This window comes from Mixophyes fleayi, chromosome 1, assembly GCF_038048845.1.
Source record: "Mixophyes fleayi isolate aMixFle1 chromosome 1, aMixFle1.hap1, whole genome shotgun sequence".
NCBI classification, from domain to species: domain Eukaryota; kingdom Metazoa; phylum Chordata; class Amphibia; order Anura; family Limnodynastidae; genus Mixophyes; species Mixophyes fleayi.
This window is the reverse complement of record NC_134402.1, coordinates 279,560,137-279,577,577: the sequence shown is the minus strand read 5'-3', so window position 1 is coordinate 279,577,577 and position 17,441 is coordinate 279,560,137. Positions and strand designations below refer to the sequence as shown.

The 17,441-nt window shown below is 42.0% G+C and overlaps 1 protein-coding gene across 3 annotated transcripts in view; it reads left to right on the top strand.

The window, feature by feature from the left end:
* LOC142154248 (uncharacterized) overlaps nucleotides 1–17,441 on the top strand; it is a 39,246-nt gene that overhangs the window by 8,138 nt on the left and 13,667 nt on the right. For 2 of the 3 annotated variants that reach the window (XM_075210931.1, XM_075210929.1), the window contains exon 2: nucleotides 17,117–17,207. In XM_075210931.1, the coding sequence (XP_075067032.1) occupies nucleotides 17,117–17,207 (91 nt within the window). Of the gene's footprint in view, nucleotides 1–12,066; nucleotides 12,319–17,116; nucleotides 17,208–17,441 lie in introns of all 3 variants that reach the window. The other variant, XM_075210930.1, reaches the window with a different exon arrangement.

Genomic DNA, 17,441 nt, shown 5'->3' with positions numbered 1-17,441 from the left:
TATAATAATAAAACCATCAACTGGTATGAATCGCACCAAAAAATGTACCTGGACTGCGTAGAGGAGTGGTCACCACAATATAATAAGAAATCCATCAACTGGTCTGAATCGCACCGAATAATGTACCTGGACTGCGTAGAGGAGTGGTCACCACAAAATAATAAGAAAACCATCAACTGGTCTGAATCGCACCGAGTAATGTACCTGGACTGCGTAGAAGAGTGGTCACCACAATATAATTTAAAAACCCTGAACTTGTATGATTCGCATCAATAAATGTATCTGGACTGCGTAGGAGTGGTCCCCACAATATAATAAGAAAACCATCAACTGGTCTTAATTGCACCAAAAAATGTACCTGGACTGCGTAGAGGAGTGGTCACCACAATATAATTTAAAAACCCTGAACTTGTTTGATTCGCACCAATAAATGTATCTGGGCTGCGTAGAGGAGTGGTCACCACAATATAATAAGAAAACCATCAACTGGTCTGAATCGCACCGAATAATGTACCTGGACTGCGTAGAGGAGTGGTCACCACAATATAATTTAAAAACCCTGAACTTGTATGATTCGCACCAATAAATGTATCTGGACTGCGTAGTAGTGGTCCCCACAATATAATAAGAAAACCATCAACTGGTCTTAATTGCACCAAAAAATGTACCTGGACTGCGTAGAGGAGTGGTCACCACAATATAATTTAAAAACCCTGAACTTGTATGATTCGCACCAATAAATATACCTGGACTGCGTAGAGGAGTGGTCCCCACAATATAATAAGAAAACCATCAACTGGTCTGAATCGCACCGAATAATGTACCTGGACTGCGTAGAGGAGTGGTCACCACAATATAATTTAAAAAGTTTGCAGCAACAGTCAACGTTGTTTAATATCTGATACACCTCTATCTGGACTGCATAGTGGAGTGGCCCCGGTACTAAATTTGGTACCGGGGCCACAATACCTTCAAATGGTCTGAATTGCACTGCACAGCTGCCTGCTCCTACATCCTCTGCAGCATATACATGGTGTAGTTCCAGCGTGTCAATACCTCTTGTTTTCGACGATGACAGGTCATTTGGATAAATTTTGGTTTTGGCAGCAACAGTCAACGTTTTTTAATATCTGATACGCCCTTTATCTGGACTGCGTAGTGGAGTGGCCCCGGTACCCAATTTGGTACCGGGGCCACAATACCTCCTCCAACCATGGTACAGAGCATTCATCATTGAGATCCCATCAAGTATGTTAAAGACATACAGGGTCGAAGTGTTATTGGTTGACTTTGTAAACCAAAAAACTGTCCCTGTTGCACATAGTCGTGCAATGAAGAGTGACTTTTTCATTTAAAGGCTCCATCTTTCAAGTGTAGTGTTTGTAAGTCATATTATACTTTTGGTAAAATTTGTTTAATTTGTTCCTCTTTATGGTAACTACTAATAGAATTAAAGTATTAAATAGAAGCTGGAGAACCTTGCACAACACGGAAATCAGTCTCCACTGTGCTTGACTCAGGCGCATCCCCACTCCTTTGCCTATGTCGTAGGTGGCTGTGTAGGCCTGAATGGCCTTTTGCTGCTCCTCCATCCTCTGCAGCATGTAGAGGGTGGAGTTCCAGCGCGTCACAACCTCTTGTTTGAGGTGATGGCAGGGCAGGTTCATGGTTTTTTGATGTGCCTCTAGTCTGCGGTAGGCACTGGCTGAATGCCGAAAGTGTCCAGCAATTTTGCGCGCCACCGCAAGCATCTCCTGCACACCCCTGTCACTCTTCAGGTAATGCTGCACCACCAAATTAATGGTGTGGGTAAAACATGGGACGTGCTGGAAATTGCCCATATTTAATGCCCGCGCAATGTTACTGGCATTGTCTGACACCACAAATCCCCATGAGAGTCTAAGTGGGGTAAGCCACTGGGAGATAATTTCCCTCAGTTTCTCTAATATGTTGTCAGCGTTGTGCCTCTTATTAAAGCCTGTAATACACAATGTTGCCTGCCTTTGCACGAGCAGCCATTTTGTAGATGCAGCTACTGAGGCAGCTGTTGCTGCGGAAGGGAATGCATCTACCCAGTGGGCTGTCACAGTCATATAGTCCTTCGTTTGGCCAGAACCACTTGTCCACATGTCCGTGGTTAAGTGGACAGTGGGTACAACCGCATTTTTTAGAGCACTGAGGACACTTGTTCGTACTTCTCTGTACATCTTTGGTATCGCCTGCCTAGTGAAGTGGAATCTCGACGGGATTTGGTACCGGAGACACAATACCTCCATCAACCCTCTAAATCCCACTCCACTGATGGCGGACACCGGGCGCACGTCTAACACCAACATTGCAGTTACAGCCGCAGTTATACGCTTTGCAATAGGGTGACTACTATCGTATTTTGTGGTCATGGCAAACGACTGTTGGATGGTCAATTGTTTTGGGAAAGACTTAGCGGTCTTACGACTTCCCCTCTGGGAAGATGACCGACTAACAAGCAGCAACAGCAGCAGTGGCAGTAGTTGGCGTACCGCTGCAGGATTCCTCGGATGAATCCCGTATTGAAGAGGACTCAGTCTGGCTCCTGACTAGGGCTGCAGGACTAAATCTGATGGAGATCGTGGAGGAAGTTGACGAGGAGGGTGTTGCTGGTGTGTATCCAACTGGACCACGGGATTTAGGTGTCCCTGTACCGATGACGGTCCTAGCCCCAGTTCCTGAACTAACCACTGAACTATGAAGGTTATTCAGGTGACATATAAGGGAGGATGTTCCTAGGTGGGCAAGATCCTTACCCTTGCTTATTTGAGCTTTACATAAGCTACATATGGCCATACATTGGTTGTCTGGATTTGGATAAAAATAACTCCAGACCGAAGAGGTGCATTTTTTGGTCTTCTGACCAGGCATGACGATGGGCTTTTTCATCCCATGGACATCAGCTGTTTCCCCCCCTGGTGCCTCATTTACAATAACCACATCACCATCCTCATCATCAAGTTCCTCCACAGCGCCAGCTACATCATCAATAGCCTCCTCCCTAGCCACCTCTTCCCGTACAGTGATGGGAAGGTCAGGCTTGACAACCACCAACACCCTTGGACTCGCCTTGGGGATTTGTGATAATTTCTCTTTAGAAGGCAAAGTTGTTTGCTGTTTTGTTGCTGACAGCGTAACTCTCTTCAATTTTTTGTAGGGGGGGGGGAGGAGGAGGAGGGCTAAGATCCGTGGGTGAAGCTGAACCACTAGTCATGAACACGGGCCAGGGCCTAAGGCGTTCCTTGCCACTCCGTGTCGTAAATGGCATATTGGCAACTTTACGTTTCTCCGCAGATGATTTTAAGTTTCTCTTTTTGCTACTTTTACTTAACTTGGGCTTTTTGGATTTTACATGCCCTGTACTAGGAGATTGGGCATCGGGCTTGGAAGACGACGTTGATGGCATTTCATCGTCTATGTCATGACTAGTGACAGCAGCTTCAGCAGTAGGAGGAAGTGGGTCTGGATCTTTCCCTACTTTATCCTCCAAATTTTTGGTCTCCATTATATGTAGCACAAGATACTGCAGAATGTGTGAACTTGGTAATATTGCAGACAGTACCAATGGACTTATACTGCTGGATTGGTTTTGCAAATTTAGTTATAATTATTATTTTTTTTAAGTTATTTTTTTAGTGTGTTTTTATAACTTTTTTTAATTTTTTTAAAAACTTGGGAATAATGGGGAAATAACTAAGCCCTTAGAAGCACAGAGCACAGGACACAGCACCACTGGACTGAACAGGACACAGCACAGGACCCAGCAGCACCACTGAACTCAGCAGGACAGAGCACACGACACAGCACCACTGGACTGATACTGCAGAATGTGTGAACTTTGTAATATTGCAGTACCACTGGACTTTTACTGCTGAATGTGTGAACTTGGTAATATTGCAGTACCAATGGTCTTATACTGCAGGATTGGTTGCGCAAATTTTGTTGTAATTAAAAAAAAATGTAATTATTTTTTTGTATTTTTTTTTATAACTTTTTTTTATTTTTTTTAAACACTTGGGAATAATGGGGAAATAACTATGCCCTTAGAAGCACAGAGCACAGGACACAGGACCACTGGACCACTGGACTGACCAGGACACAGCACAGGACCCAGCAGCACCACTGAACTCAAAATTGACAGAGCACAGCACACAGCACGACTGGACTTTTACTGCTGAATGTGTGAACTTGGTAATATTGCAGTACCAATGGGCTTATACTGCAGGATTGGTTTTGCAAATTTTGTTGTAATTATTATTTTTTTGTATTTTTTTTTGTATTTTTTTGTATAACTTTTTTTTATTTTTTAAAACACTTGGGAATAATGGGGAAATAACTATGCCCTTAGAAGCATAGAGCACAGGACACAGCACCACTGGACTGAACAGGACTCAGCACAGGACCCAGCAGCACCACTGAACTCAAAATTGAAAGAGCACAGCACACAGCACCACTGGACTGATACTGCAGAACACAGCACAGCACAGCACAGCACAGCACAGCACAGCACTGCACAGCACAGAACTAAACAGCACAGCACAGAACTAAACAGCACAGCACGAGATCTACCAGGACAGAGGACCACCTAACACACCCTCCCTCTACCCTGATCAATGCCCGAGTGAAGATGGCGGCGACTAGCGGGGAATTTATAGGTTCCGAGTATCGTGAGATCCGACAGCGGGATTATGACTCAGAGCCTCGGTTTCAAGTTTTCATTTGGCGCCAATACCCGGATCTGTCTCGGATCCGACTCGGATCGGAAAGGTTCGGGTGGGCTCGGATTCACAAAATCCGAGTGCGCTCATCTCTAATCATCATCATCAACATTTATTTATATAGCGCCAGCAAATTCCGTAGCGCTTTACAATTGGAAAACCTCTTATATTGGAACAGCCCTTCTGGTGCAGAAAAAGCTTATTCTCCTTTGCCTTGTCTATTTTGTAAAGTCTAAAGTAGACAAATATTGTGTAGTTCTAAGCCCTACAATGAGCTCATCCACATGAGGCATTGGGTTTGCATCAAACTTAGACACCCTAATTAATTTATGGAAATCATTGCAAAATCGTAAGCTCTTGTCGGGTTTCAGAATGAGTACTATGGGACTTTACCACTCACTATGTAACTCTTCAATTACATCTAACTCCAAGATTTTTTAAATCTCTTTAGACACTGACTCCCATTGAGCTTCCGCTATTCTATAGGGTTTTAGATTAACTTTAACCCCCAGTTCAGTGACAATGTCATATTTAATGACTGTTGTTTTACCAGGTACATCCAAATGCAAGTCTCTGTTATGAGAAACTCTTTAGCCTCATACTGTTAAGTGGTTGAAAGGATTTTTATCTACTGTTACTTCTAGAATCAGAGGTATAGTGGCTACCGGGAAAACCAGTACTCTGTCTTTCCATGGTTTTATAAGGTTAACATAGTAGATCTGTTCTAGCATTCTTTTCCTTGGCTGGTATACCTTGTAATTAACTTCACCCACTTTCCCTATTATTTCAAATGTCCCTTGACATTTAGGCAAAAAATAAATAAATTCTACTATGGGTAATAAAATAAGCACTCTGTCTCTGGGAGTAAAGGTGCATAATTGAACATTGTGGTTATACACCCTTTGCTGTGCCTTTTGTGCTTGCTCTTGGTGCTCTCTCACTATCGGCAACACTACAGCTATTCAGTCTTCCATCTAGGAAACATGTTCAATTACAATTTTATAGAGACTGGGTTGCCTCCCCCATGTTTTCTTTGCATTACCTAATAATCCCCTAGGGTGTCTCCCATACAGCAAATCAAAAGGTGATAATCTTGTGCTGGACTGTGGAACCTCTCTAATGGCCAGTAACAAATAGGGTAACAAATAGTCCCAATTTTCTATATCAGTATCCACTACCTTCCTTAGCATATGCTTTAAAGTTTTGTTAAATCTCTCTACTAAACCATCAGTCTGAGGGTGATACATAGAAGTCCTCAGCTAAGTAACCTTAAATAGGCGGCTCAGCTCTTTCATAATGCTGGACATAAACGGAGTACACTGATCGATGAGGATTTCTTTAGGTACACCTACTCTGCTAAAAACGTGTACCAGTTCCCTAGCAATAGCCTTTGTTGATGTACTACGTAACAGTATCGCTTCCGCGTATCTAGTAGCGTAATCCATTATCACCAGAATATAGTGATGACCCTAGGCAGACTTTATTAGAGGTCCTACTAAATTCATAGCTATCCTTTTGAAAGGAACCTCAATAATGGGTAATGGGACAAGTGGACTTATATAATGTGGCCTATGAGCATAGTGGTGACACTCAGGCAGGATGCACAGTAGTCAGATACATCTTTATGGACCCCTGGCAAGAAAATCCGCTGCAAAATTCTTTCTGAGGTTTTTTCTACCCCTAGATGCCCTGCAGTTATGTGACCATGAGCCAAGTCTAACACAGTTCTTCTATATGCCTTAGAAACTATTAGCTGTTCCACAATATCCTCTCCCTTTTTTGATATTTGATACAACAACCCTTGACTCATTGTCATGTGAGGGTACTACAACCTACTATCTGGCTCTACGAGGTTTACATCAACCACTTTTACATTTTCTGTAGCCTTTACCAGAGTGGGGTTGTCACACTTCTGGTATCACAAACGAACCCAATAGCCAGGTATTTCTGAATTCAAAAGGATTTATTTTGGTATACAAATAAATCTCCAGAGTCCAACAAATAAAGTCCAAAGTAACAAGAGTATAAAGGTCTGGTGGAAGTATCAAGTACTTGTAGTCCAAATCACAAGGAGGCAAGGTTCTGTGGAAGCATCTGGTTCAGATACAAACACAATACTCGTGCAAAGGCTTCATAACAGGAAGTGCCTTTTCTAGGCCCAAACAGGAAATGGGATCCAAGATGGAATCTTCATGAGACAGTCCCGGCCATCTTGGATAAGGGCTATTGTAAGGGCAAGTTCATAACAGAGATCCAAGATGGAAACTTCATGATGCAATCACGGCCATCTTGAATGAGGGCAAAACTAAGGGCAAGTACATAACAGGGGTCTTTAAACTGTTCTGAGGCAAAAATATATTTTCCCACTTCAAGATCAGGCATACAGTCAACTGGTTCAACAACATTTCCTACTTCAGTAGGAAGTACAAAATCCTGTACTCCAATGCTGCACTTGTCATTTTTTGTCTCCCCAGTCATATTTGAGAAAGGAAACACTTCAGACTGGAGGAACACTCCCACCGACACTGTATTCATAACATTATCAAACAGATCTGGGTCATTTACTTGTTTAACCAACTGGGTTTCCCACAGCTTCCAGAAGTGGACAAAATCTCTCCTCAATATAGCATAAAACCCCAAACAAGGAACAAATCCCACAGTGAATACCATGGAACCACACTGTATTACTTTGTTCACTTCAGCGGTAACATAATGCAGAGAATCCCCATGTATACAGGTTACTCCAACAGTTTTCCCTTGACTATTTAACTTGCTCACCAACTCTGCTTTTACAAGTGTAACCATACTACCAAAATCTAGTAGAGCCTTTATCCATTTGACTTCTGTGGTAATTACACACATCTGTTTGTCTGACTCAGCCTGTTGGACTGCAGTGCAGCCCAGCTGGGCAAAGAAAGATACTCTGCTCTATACATAAGCAGTATCACATTGCTGTTACGGCTAATAGCTATATCATAAACTTACAGAACTAGGAGTAGAGGTTTTCACCTATAGCAGCCACCTTTCCCATAGAGCTAGCTGCACTCACAGCTACTCAGATGCCCCCAGGTCTGAAACTCTAGCATAGTGTAAGTTTATGAATTACCACAGCATGAAACAGGAGGAGGAGGCAGAAACAGACCAAGGTCTAAGGGATGAAGCAAATAAGGTCAGGTTCAAAAAAGAGGTCAGGGCTGGCGGCAAGTAATGTATCCCAAATAACAAGGAAGGTGGTCAGGGTAATCAGAATACACTCAAAAGTCCAATAAACAAGCCAGGGGTCATGCATAGAAATCCAATCCAAGTTTCAGCAGAACGAGCAGGTCAGCTATCTGGAACAGAAACGCTATAACCGGCAGGGAGGCTAAGCCCCCCTGCTTTATATACAGCAATAGACCAATGGCAGTATATATATATATATATATATATATATATATATATATATATACTAAAAAAGTGATCAGCGCACGGAGAACTGAAGCATACAATATGGCACTGAAATGTACGTGAAGATGTTTATAGCCCTTTTGTGACAATGTAGTAAAAATAACGAGTCAGTAGTTTTCAATATGGTCTTACCCTGCTCTTTCCCTGTATACACTCGAAATTTCCTCTCCTCGGTATCAGCGGAGTGCTGGCTTCCCAATCTGAGGCGCGATGTGTACAAGTAGTTCCAGATAGTATTCGGCTGTGAGTACAGCTCGTGCCGTCTGCAGTGGAACGCGGGTGAACCGCACAGTTCCTTCTGTCACTTCCTGTATGGATGGTTGCCCAGATAGTACAAACAAGAGTGCAAACTGTATGACCAATAAAAGCTTACCTGTTACTGGAGGTATGACTATGCATTGTCTCATATTTCATATGGTCCTACAAATCCTTTACCAAGTTTTCGAGAAGGTAAAGGTAAAGGTCAGACTTGGGGCCTTATATGCAGTTGGATGCACGTCCATTTTTGTGTAAAATACATTTCCATACTGCACAGGTGCATGAAAAGCCCCTATGCAGACTGAGGCTCATCTATCAGTTAATATTGTCTATGCTTAGAGAGGCAGAATGGGTAAAGGTGTTTTTGTACAGTTACAGCACATTCAGAGGTGGAATCATTTATATTTATGCCTGCCAGATGGCGTATCTGATGCGGGTTCTTGACTCCTGGTGCAAGATACATTTTTGATGAGCATCAGCATGTAGTTTGCTAGTTTTTTTTAAAAAAAAACAGCATGCCCCCTCTCCCAAAGGAGGAGGGGGCATGCTACTAGCAGTAACCCATAGCCTAGGAACAGAAGCCAACAAGCACATACCAGTCCACAGCATGGTGTCCCCATGTCTAATGTCATTCAGCCTTAGCCTGTTCAGCATGGGATTAAATTCCCTAGGAGAATTGAGCCCAAAAAATGCAGGCCCCCTAGAAGAAAACAGCCTGTGCTGAAAGCACTAGGGTTGTTTCCAAATACTCCAGTGGTAGGTGTGGTTATAAAGTTTAAATAGTTATTACAGGTCCCAGCAAGATCTGGCAAGCCTAAAGTGTTTGGGTATGCTGGCGCTTGTAGGAGTACAAATGCCAGCATACCCATGGCTGCCAGAGCATGCAGCTACTGGTAAAACTGCATGCAGGGCTGGCTGAGACCTGAAGTGTACCTATAAAAAAATTAAAGTAAATTAATCACACAAAACATATAAAAAGAGCTGTATTAGACAAAAAGATTCCTCCCACTCTTCCTTACAATTTTATGTCTCAATTAAATCCTTGGGGGCTTTCTCTTGAAAAAAATAAAAAAACATATAGGATGTTGATAACCTGTTCTGGAGGAGCCATTTCGCTAATGACAGGTCCGCTGCCTGTTAGACCACTTACAATACAGAGCAGCTTTACTTTGATTGTTCAGAGCAGGGGAAAATCTTTCTGTATTGATTAGTATTCACTAACCACAATGAGATACATTGATATGATGAAGTTCATTGTTAAATGTATCATTGTGACAGGCAGACCCCACTCTTCAGGTTTCCCTGTTATTGTGTCACCATCCCAGCCTGTCATAGCCTAGTGCTTTTAGAGGCTTTTTCAGGGGCACCTTATGCTTGTCCCCTCCCCAAAATTGCTGCTACCAGTGTAGGCTATGAGTGTTAATGCTGCTAGGACTTGGGGGAGGGGGGTTACACTGGATTTATTTTACATTTATTTATTTATTTTCTTATCAACATTAAAATGCCAGTCGTCATCATCAACTTGATGATGATGACTGGATTCTCGACTGCATGATGATACCCTTAAATGGCTTCATGAGTTACTGGCAGATAAAAAAGGAATATCCATGAACAGTTTCCATATCTGCAGGAACTTGATTAGACCTCAATTCAATATGTTTATCCAGAACAAAGAAGATGTCCATAAGATTATCACTAGTACAAGAATCTGTTGTTGGGAGGGCAAAATAGGATTACTGAGCCAAATTGTTTTCATATTCTTCTGCCAAAATGGAAAGGAAAGGTGAGTCCAACTGATCTTTTAAATTATTTGTTTTATTTCTGTCATTGGTATGCCACAATGCCCTGGACTATCGTAATAATGTTAGGCTAGCATCCCAAACATGAACGCCTTTCCTAGAACAGGCTGTAAAGGTCTTCACCTGTAGAAGCTGCCTTTCCCATAGAGCTTAATTTGCTCGCAGGTATTTGGATGCTCCAGGTCTTAAACTCTAAGTAAGTAGAAGCTTATGTTTAGGGACCGTAGCGCAGGAAGATAGGAGGAGCAACCAGGAAGCGGCAGAATATCCAGAAGCGGTCTAATAGGTGAAGGGTCTGAAGCGAATAGAATAGTCTAAGGCAGGCCGAAGGTCAGGGCTGGCAGCAAGCAAGGGTAGTCCAAATTCCAGGCAGAGGTCAAGGCAATCAGAAAACAAGCGAGGTCCAAAACATAGCCAAACTATGCAAGGAATATTACAGGGAACTCTGGAGCAGAACAGCAACTGTGGACACATAAGCTATAACCGGCAGGTAGGCCAAGCCCTCCCTGCCTTAAATAGTTCCACTGGCCAGTCCAGAAACTGGGCTGAACCCTGCATTAAACAGCCCCCAGGAGGCTGTTCATGAATTAATTGCAACTGCACACGCATGCTCCGCTGTTTTACAGCTCGCCGGGCACTGCAGTGAAGAAGAAGCACCCTGGTTCCCAGACAACAGCCGGGATGCTCAAACCAGAAGTGATGTCCTGGCTGCCTGGGCAACAGCCGGGATGTACAGGGAAGACAAAGACGGGCCATCATGAGCAGCACGGTGGCCCGTGACAGTATCCCCCTATATCCCGGTTTCCTAGGAAATTGCTTGAAGAATTCCTCAATGAGTTTGTCTGCATGTAGATTCTTCTGCGGAACCCAGGAACATTCATCAAGGCCATAGCCCTTCCAGTACACCAGGAAATTGACCTGCCCTTGGACCCTCTTAGAGTCAAGAATCTTCTCCACCACAAACTCTTGACATCCATCAATCTTGACAGCACAGATGTGCTTGAGGTGAAGGCAGGTTTTAGTAGAGAGCAGTGGAATGTATTGGGTTTTTTTTTTTTTTTAAACTCTTTATTTGTAGAGGAAACAACAGGAACAGTACAGATAACATTTTGGACAAGAAAAATCTTAATAATCAAAGTGTTTCCTCTGAGTTTTATACTTTTATATCGGTGGGGGAAAGAGAAGGGAAGGGAGGGTGGGGGGTAGAAAGGCACAAATATTGTCAACAATATAACTAATAAACCGATAGGCACGCAAACTTGGAACATTGCTAGGAAAAGCTAGGACACACAGTTACAATGACTGCCCGAGAGAGGGGTAGCATACAGACATTACTCACCATCCGCGCACCGATTCCAGTATTGGGTATTTTTTAAAGATGCAGGAAGCTTCAGTCTAAAAGCTACAAGATTGACTTGACTTAGATACGACAAAAGAGTCTGATGTTCCGTGTAAAAATCTGCATCCTGTCACCAACTTTGAAAAAGCAGGGACGGCTTTGTAGGTCAGCAAAGAACTTTGATTTAAAGGAGGCCTGGCATAAGGCAATGTGATCCTTCTTCCATATTTTTTTAAGGTGACCAGCAGTAGAGTGAACCTCAGGTAAACCTATCGTTACCATGTAGGACAAGGAATTAGCCCTGAGGTGGAACCCAAAGTTACGAAAGAATGGAGAAACCTGAGTGGATGAGTGACTGGCATTATTGTAGGCAAACTCTGCCCAGAAAAGCAGAGTGGTCCAGTCATCATGACATTTCGAAATTTACAAACGGAGGAACTGTTCAAGGGACTGATTAACCCTTTTGTCTGCCCTTTAGAGCAGGATGGTAAGCTGCAGAAAGACTTAGCCTGATTCCAAGCAAGTACAGAAAGACTTCCAGAAGACAGCAACAAACTGAGAGCCTCTGTCAGACACCACATCACAGGAAGACCCTGAAGATGGAAGATGTGCTGAACGAGCAAGAATGTCAGGATCCAAGCACAAGGAAGCTTGGGGAAAGGGACGAAGTGCGCCATTTTGCTGAACCAGTCAACTGTTAAACAGATGGTATTATATCCTGATGACCTAGGTAAGTCCACAATAAAGTCCATTAATAAATGCGTCTATGGTTGGACAGGAACGGGTAAAGGAATTAATTGACCAGAAGGACACCTGCAAGAAGATTTATTTTGAGAGCAAACCTCGCAGGAGAGTATTCCCCGACATCAGCAGGAAAAAATGGCCACCAACTACACGAGATAAGTTTTTAATGGTCTTAGTAATGTGTCCAGAAGTCTTATTGTTATGAGATTCAGAAAACACTATCTTCCTAAGATGATCTGGGACAAATATTCTGTTGGCAGGACTTTCTGGAGGTGCCGGAGGTTACCCAGGTCTTAGCCTAAGGCAGCAAGGATGGTAGAAGCATGAACAATGAGGAAAGGCTCTACAGAAGAGAATTAGTGAGATACAAAACTGCGAAAAACCACTCACAGAGCGTCAGCCTTGACATTTCTTGAGCCTGGTTGTTCATTACAAAATATTTGGAGTCTGATGTTTGTTGTATATATTAATACACATGCAGCCATGAGCCTGCTGTAAGTTTTAATAAAAATATTAATTTGAAAAGTGTTCTGGAGACAATATTGAGGAAATATGAGTGTATCTCTGTGATCAAGCATAAAAAAGTATGTGGAATGAAAGCCTCTGGCTTGAGTCCTGCCCAGGTTGAATGATAGTATTGACCTGTAGAAATTAAAGTATTTCGTTATAGAACACCTAGTAAGACAAAATCAATTAACAATATTGTACTTTTCTAACATGAAACCATGGCATTTATTCAGGAAACCCATTTTAAAAAGCGCCATGCCCCCTCATTTTCTAACCATTATTATCCTACAGGTTTCTTTAGTAACTATTCGATGACTAAATCTAGGGGTGTTGCAATTTTATTTGCTAAGCATTTACGCCTGTCTGAAATCTCTTCAACCGTAATTGTGGAGGGTAGAGTTTTGCTTATTAAGGTTAAGATTTTTGACCAACAATTCTCACTGGTTAATATCTACGCCCCCCCAATAACTCTCAGGTTCCCTTTTTCTCCAAAACTCTATCACAAATTGAGGATCAATTGGAGGGGGTAGTGGTCCTGGGTGGAGATCTGAATTGGTCCTTACTCCCCCAGATTGATTCCTCTACTGGGGCTCCTAGGACGTCTCTTCGAGATGCCCGCAAGGTTAGGAGGGAATTCCATGATCACCAGCTGGCCGACGCGTGGCGAATATTTCATCCCTCAGACAAGGACTATACATTCTTCTCCTACCCTCACTCCTCTTACTCACGCATAGATTATCTTTTTATAAATCATAGGTACCTAGACCTTGTGGATGACTCTTGGATAGGTCAAATAACTGATTCTGACCATGCCCCGATATACATGACTATTAGGTTGTTCTCCCCTCCCCTAGACAGTGGTCTTGGAGACTCAATGAGCTGTTATTACAGGACCCATACTGTAAACAACAATTAAATGATGCAATTGAATATTTATCTAATGATAATAACGGAGAAACATCCAAATTGTCAGTCTGGGAGGGGAATGCCTCCAACCAGGCTCATACCTTAAGAAACAGAAAGAAGCGCTTTGAGACGCACTCTTATCGGACATTAAGAATCTAGGAACCAACTATAAAAGTCCCCAGAGACTCTGGTGTAACTACACAACAAACGGTCAGCACTTAACTCCTTGTTAAATGACTGCATGAAAAAGGCATGGCGCTGTTGCAGAAATAAATTCTATCAATGGGAGGACAAACCGGGTCGTTTCCTAGCCAAGGCTTTACGTTCTCAACGTATCCGCTCCTATATACATATATATATCGACTTCCCCAGAATTTCACAAGAGGCAGGGGATTTCCTGGAGTCTTCCTTTTCTCTTGCTGAACTGAAGGAAGCTATAAAATCCTCCCCTCTTGGAAAGACCCCAGGCCCAGATGGGTTCTTAATCCATATTACAAAACAAACATGGAGAAGTTATGCCCCATTCTGCAAGAGGCTTTTAACAAAGTATCTGACACGAAAGGATTCTCACCTCAATCACTAGAGTCACATATAACAGTTATTCCTAAGGAAGGAAAGGAAAGGATCCAGCATTGTGCCCTAGTTATCACCCAATTACTCGTTTGAACATTGAAATTAAATTGTATACAAAATTGATTTCTAATAGATTAAAGAATCTTCTCCCTGAACTGATTACTAATGATCAGGTGAGGTTTATTCCAGGCAGAGAAGCAAAAGATAATACTACCAAAATTGTAGACTTAATACACTATGTCTCCTCTGTTGATTTTCCTATGGTCCTCCTGTCTACGGATGCCGAGAAAGCATTTGACAGGGTGGACTGGGGTTTCATGAAGGGAGTGCTCCTTCATCTGGGGCTGGGCCCCTCTTGTTTTCAAAAAATGATGGCCTTGTATAGATCTCCAACTGCCAAGATTAGGGCAAACGGCATCCTCTCTGATCCCTTTACCATTTTTAACGGCACCCAACAAGGCTGCCCATTATCTCCTTTGATATTCGTTCTATGCATGGAGGCCTTGGCTAGGGCGATTCGATCTAACCCAAATATCCCTGGTCTTCAGATTGGCAGGGAAAACTACCGGCTGGCTCTATTTGCAGACGACCTATTAGCGATTATCACAAACCAAATTACCTCTTTACCTAACCTGATGTTAGAATTTTCTAAGTTTGGTACACTCTCCAACTTTAAAATAAACTTTTCTAAGTCAAATGCCCTTAATATTTTGGCTCCAGATCAAATGGTAGAAGGTCTCAAGACAGCGTTCCCATTTAAGTGGTAACCATCACATATTTGTTATCTTGGGGTATCCATTGCGAGATCTAATGACCAATTATTCCACTTAAACTACTCCCCTCTTCTATCTAAAATTAAAAGGGACTTGGCTATCTGGTCGTCTTCTAAATTCTCATGGATATGCAAAATGAATATTATAAAAATTAATGTCCTTCCCAAAGTTCTCTACATTATGCAAGCGTTCCTGATTGTGATTCCTCAGAGATTCCTTGATACTCTCCAGCGTTTGATACGCGACTTTGTTTGGGGGAGGAGGAGACCCCGATTTAAACATTCTATCCTATACAGACGAAAACATCAAGGTGGTGCTCAGTTACCGATGTTCCAGAGTTATCTACAGGCTGTCTACCTAAGCAGGATTGTGGATTGGACCAGATGTGGTGATACTACACAATGGGTGGTTATTGAGAATGATTCCATTTTGACCCCGCTAAGTGTTATACCTTGGCTGTCAAATATACCTAGAATTCATCACCCTACCATTGGTCCAACCTTAAAAACATGGAAGAAAATTTATTTTGGGGAAAGTATTTCTACCTTTCCTTCTCCTCTCACCCCCTTTGTGTTCAATCTGGATTTCCCGCCGGGTTTATCGGGTATTGACTTTAGAATTTGGTCTCGGGCAGGGATCACAGGCCTTGGTGGAGAATGGTAAACCTCATTCTTTTATGGACCTTCAAGCGTCTTTTTCTTTGCCCTCAACTGAATATTGGAAATATGTCCAAGTGTTACATTACATCAGTACTATTGGAGGGGCCAGATCTCTCAAGAGACTTCCAACACCATATGAAAGCCTTTGTGTATCTAAATCCGCTCCGGTCCATATCATATCTGGAATATATAAACTTTTGTAGAGGACCAATTCAGAGCTCCACCTTCCTTTGTAGGGTTATGGGAACGCGACCTAGCCCCACATATAACCGCAACCTCATGGCAAAAGATATATACCAATACACACACTTGTTCGTTAAGCATTTCTGTAATCGAGACTCACTATAAACTTTTGACCAGATGGTACAGATGCCCTACGGTATTACACAAATTCAACCCCCAATTGTCCTCCTCCTGTTGGAGATGTTTCCGCTCTCCAGGATCATTTATACATATCTGGTGGGAGTGTTCATTAATCTCTCCATTCTGGAGCGAAGTTATGAGAATATCTAGTATTATCGTGGGACATGAAGTACCCAAGGACCCTGGCTTCTGGCTATTATCCTTTTCATCCATTCAACCCTCTAAGTACAAAAAAATCACTATTAAAACACCTTAACAATGCAGCTAGAGCAGTCATACCCGCACACTGGAGATCTCGAACTCCTCCTTCGATTATGGACTGGTTCAATAGAATTGATTATTATATGTCCATGGACGACATTATTTTCTCTGCCAATGATAAATTCTCGGAATACATGGCCACTTGGGCTACCTGGATTGAGTTTAAAGATTCAGATGACTTCAAATATGTATGCTCTTCATCTGTCTAGCTCCACACATCCCTCTCCCTTTACCTTCCCCCTCTTTCCTATTTTGTTCTTTCTTCATCTACTACCTCTTCATGTTCCGTATATGTCTCCCTTCTCTTTAGGGAGTGTACTTGATGTTAAGTCTATTGTTGTTATCAAAACTAATGCAGAGTGAGTTACATTTATATGTTTATCAAGTGGTTGTTCATTTTGTACAATTGCTGACTACTTGCAACATATTTTTTTACATGTTTATGTGCAACCATGTAATATCTTTGGTTACTCGCATTGAATAAATAAAGAATATATAACATGAAACCATAATTTTGTTTGGTATGTGCATAATATTTTAACATCCTCTTAAATGGAAATATAGTTATATCATGAAAAGAAAAATTTAAAGGAGAAGAAAACTCTCACACTTATGCATTTAAGTCTTGGGATATTGCGACACATTGCAATGAATATAGTTGGGGATTTTCTAACACTCTAAATATTATTTCCTAATTCATTTATTTTAATAATACATATCCATAAACGTTTTGTTTTATTAGTGATTTCACCACGTCGTTTGAGAGATCGAGAAGCTCTGAAGAGAAAAAGAGAAGAGGCGCAGGATAAAGACACTTTCCAGAGGGATTTTGGGTAAATTGTCAAGGGAAATTATGGTGTAATTGATGCTTTATATGAAAAGGAAAATATAAATATGTTTAGACAATGCAATGTGTTATGTGTTTAGGCATTAAATGTAAATATGAAACATCATCAACAGTTAAACAACATACAGGATTTAATGTTTATTCATTCAAATCCAGGACACCAGACAGTTGTTTTCATTTATGTCAGTCAGTTGTAGTTTGCTATTTGCAGATTCATAGG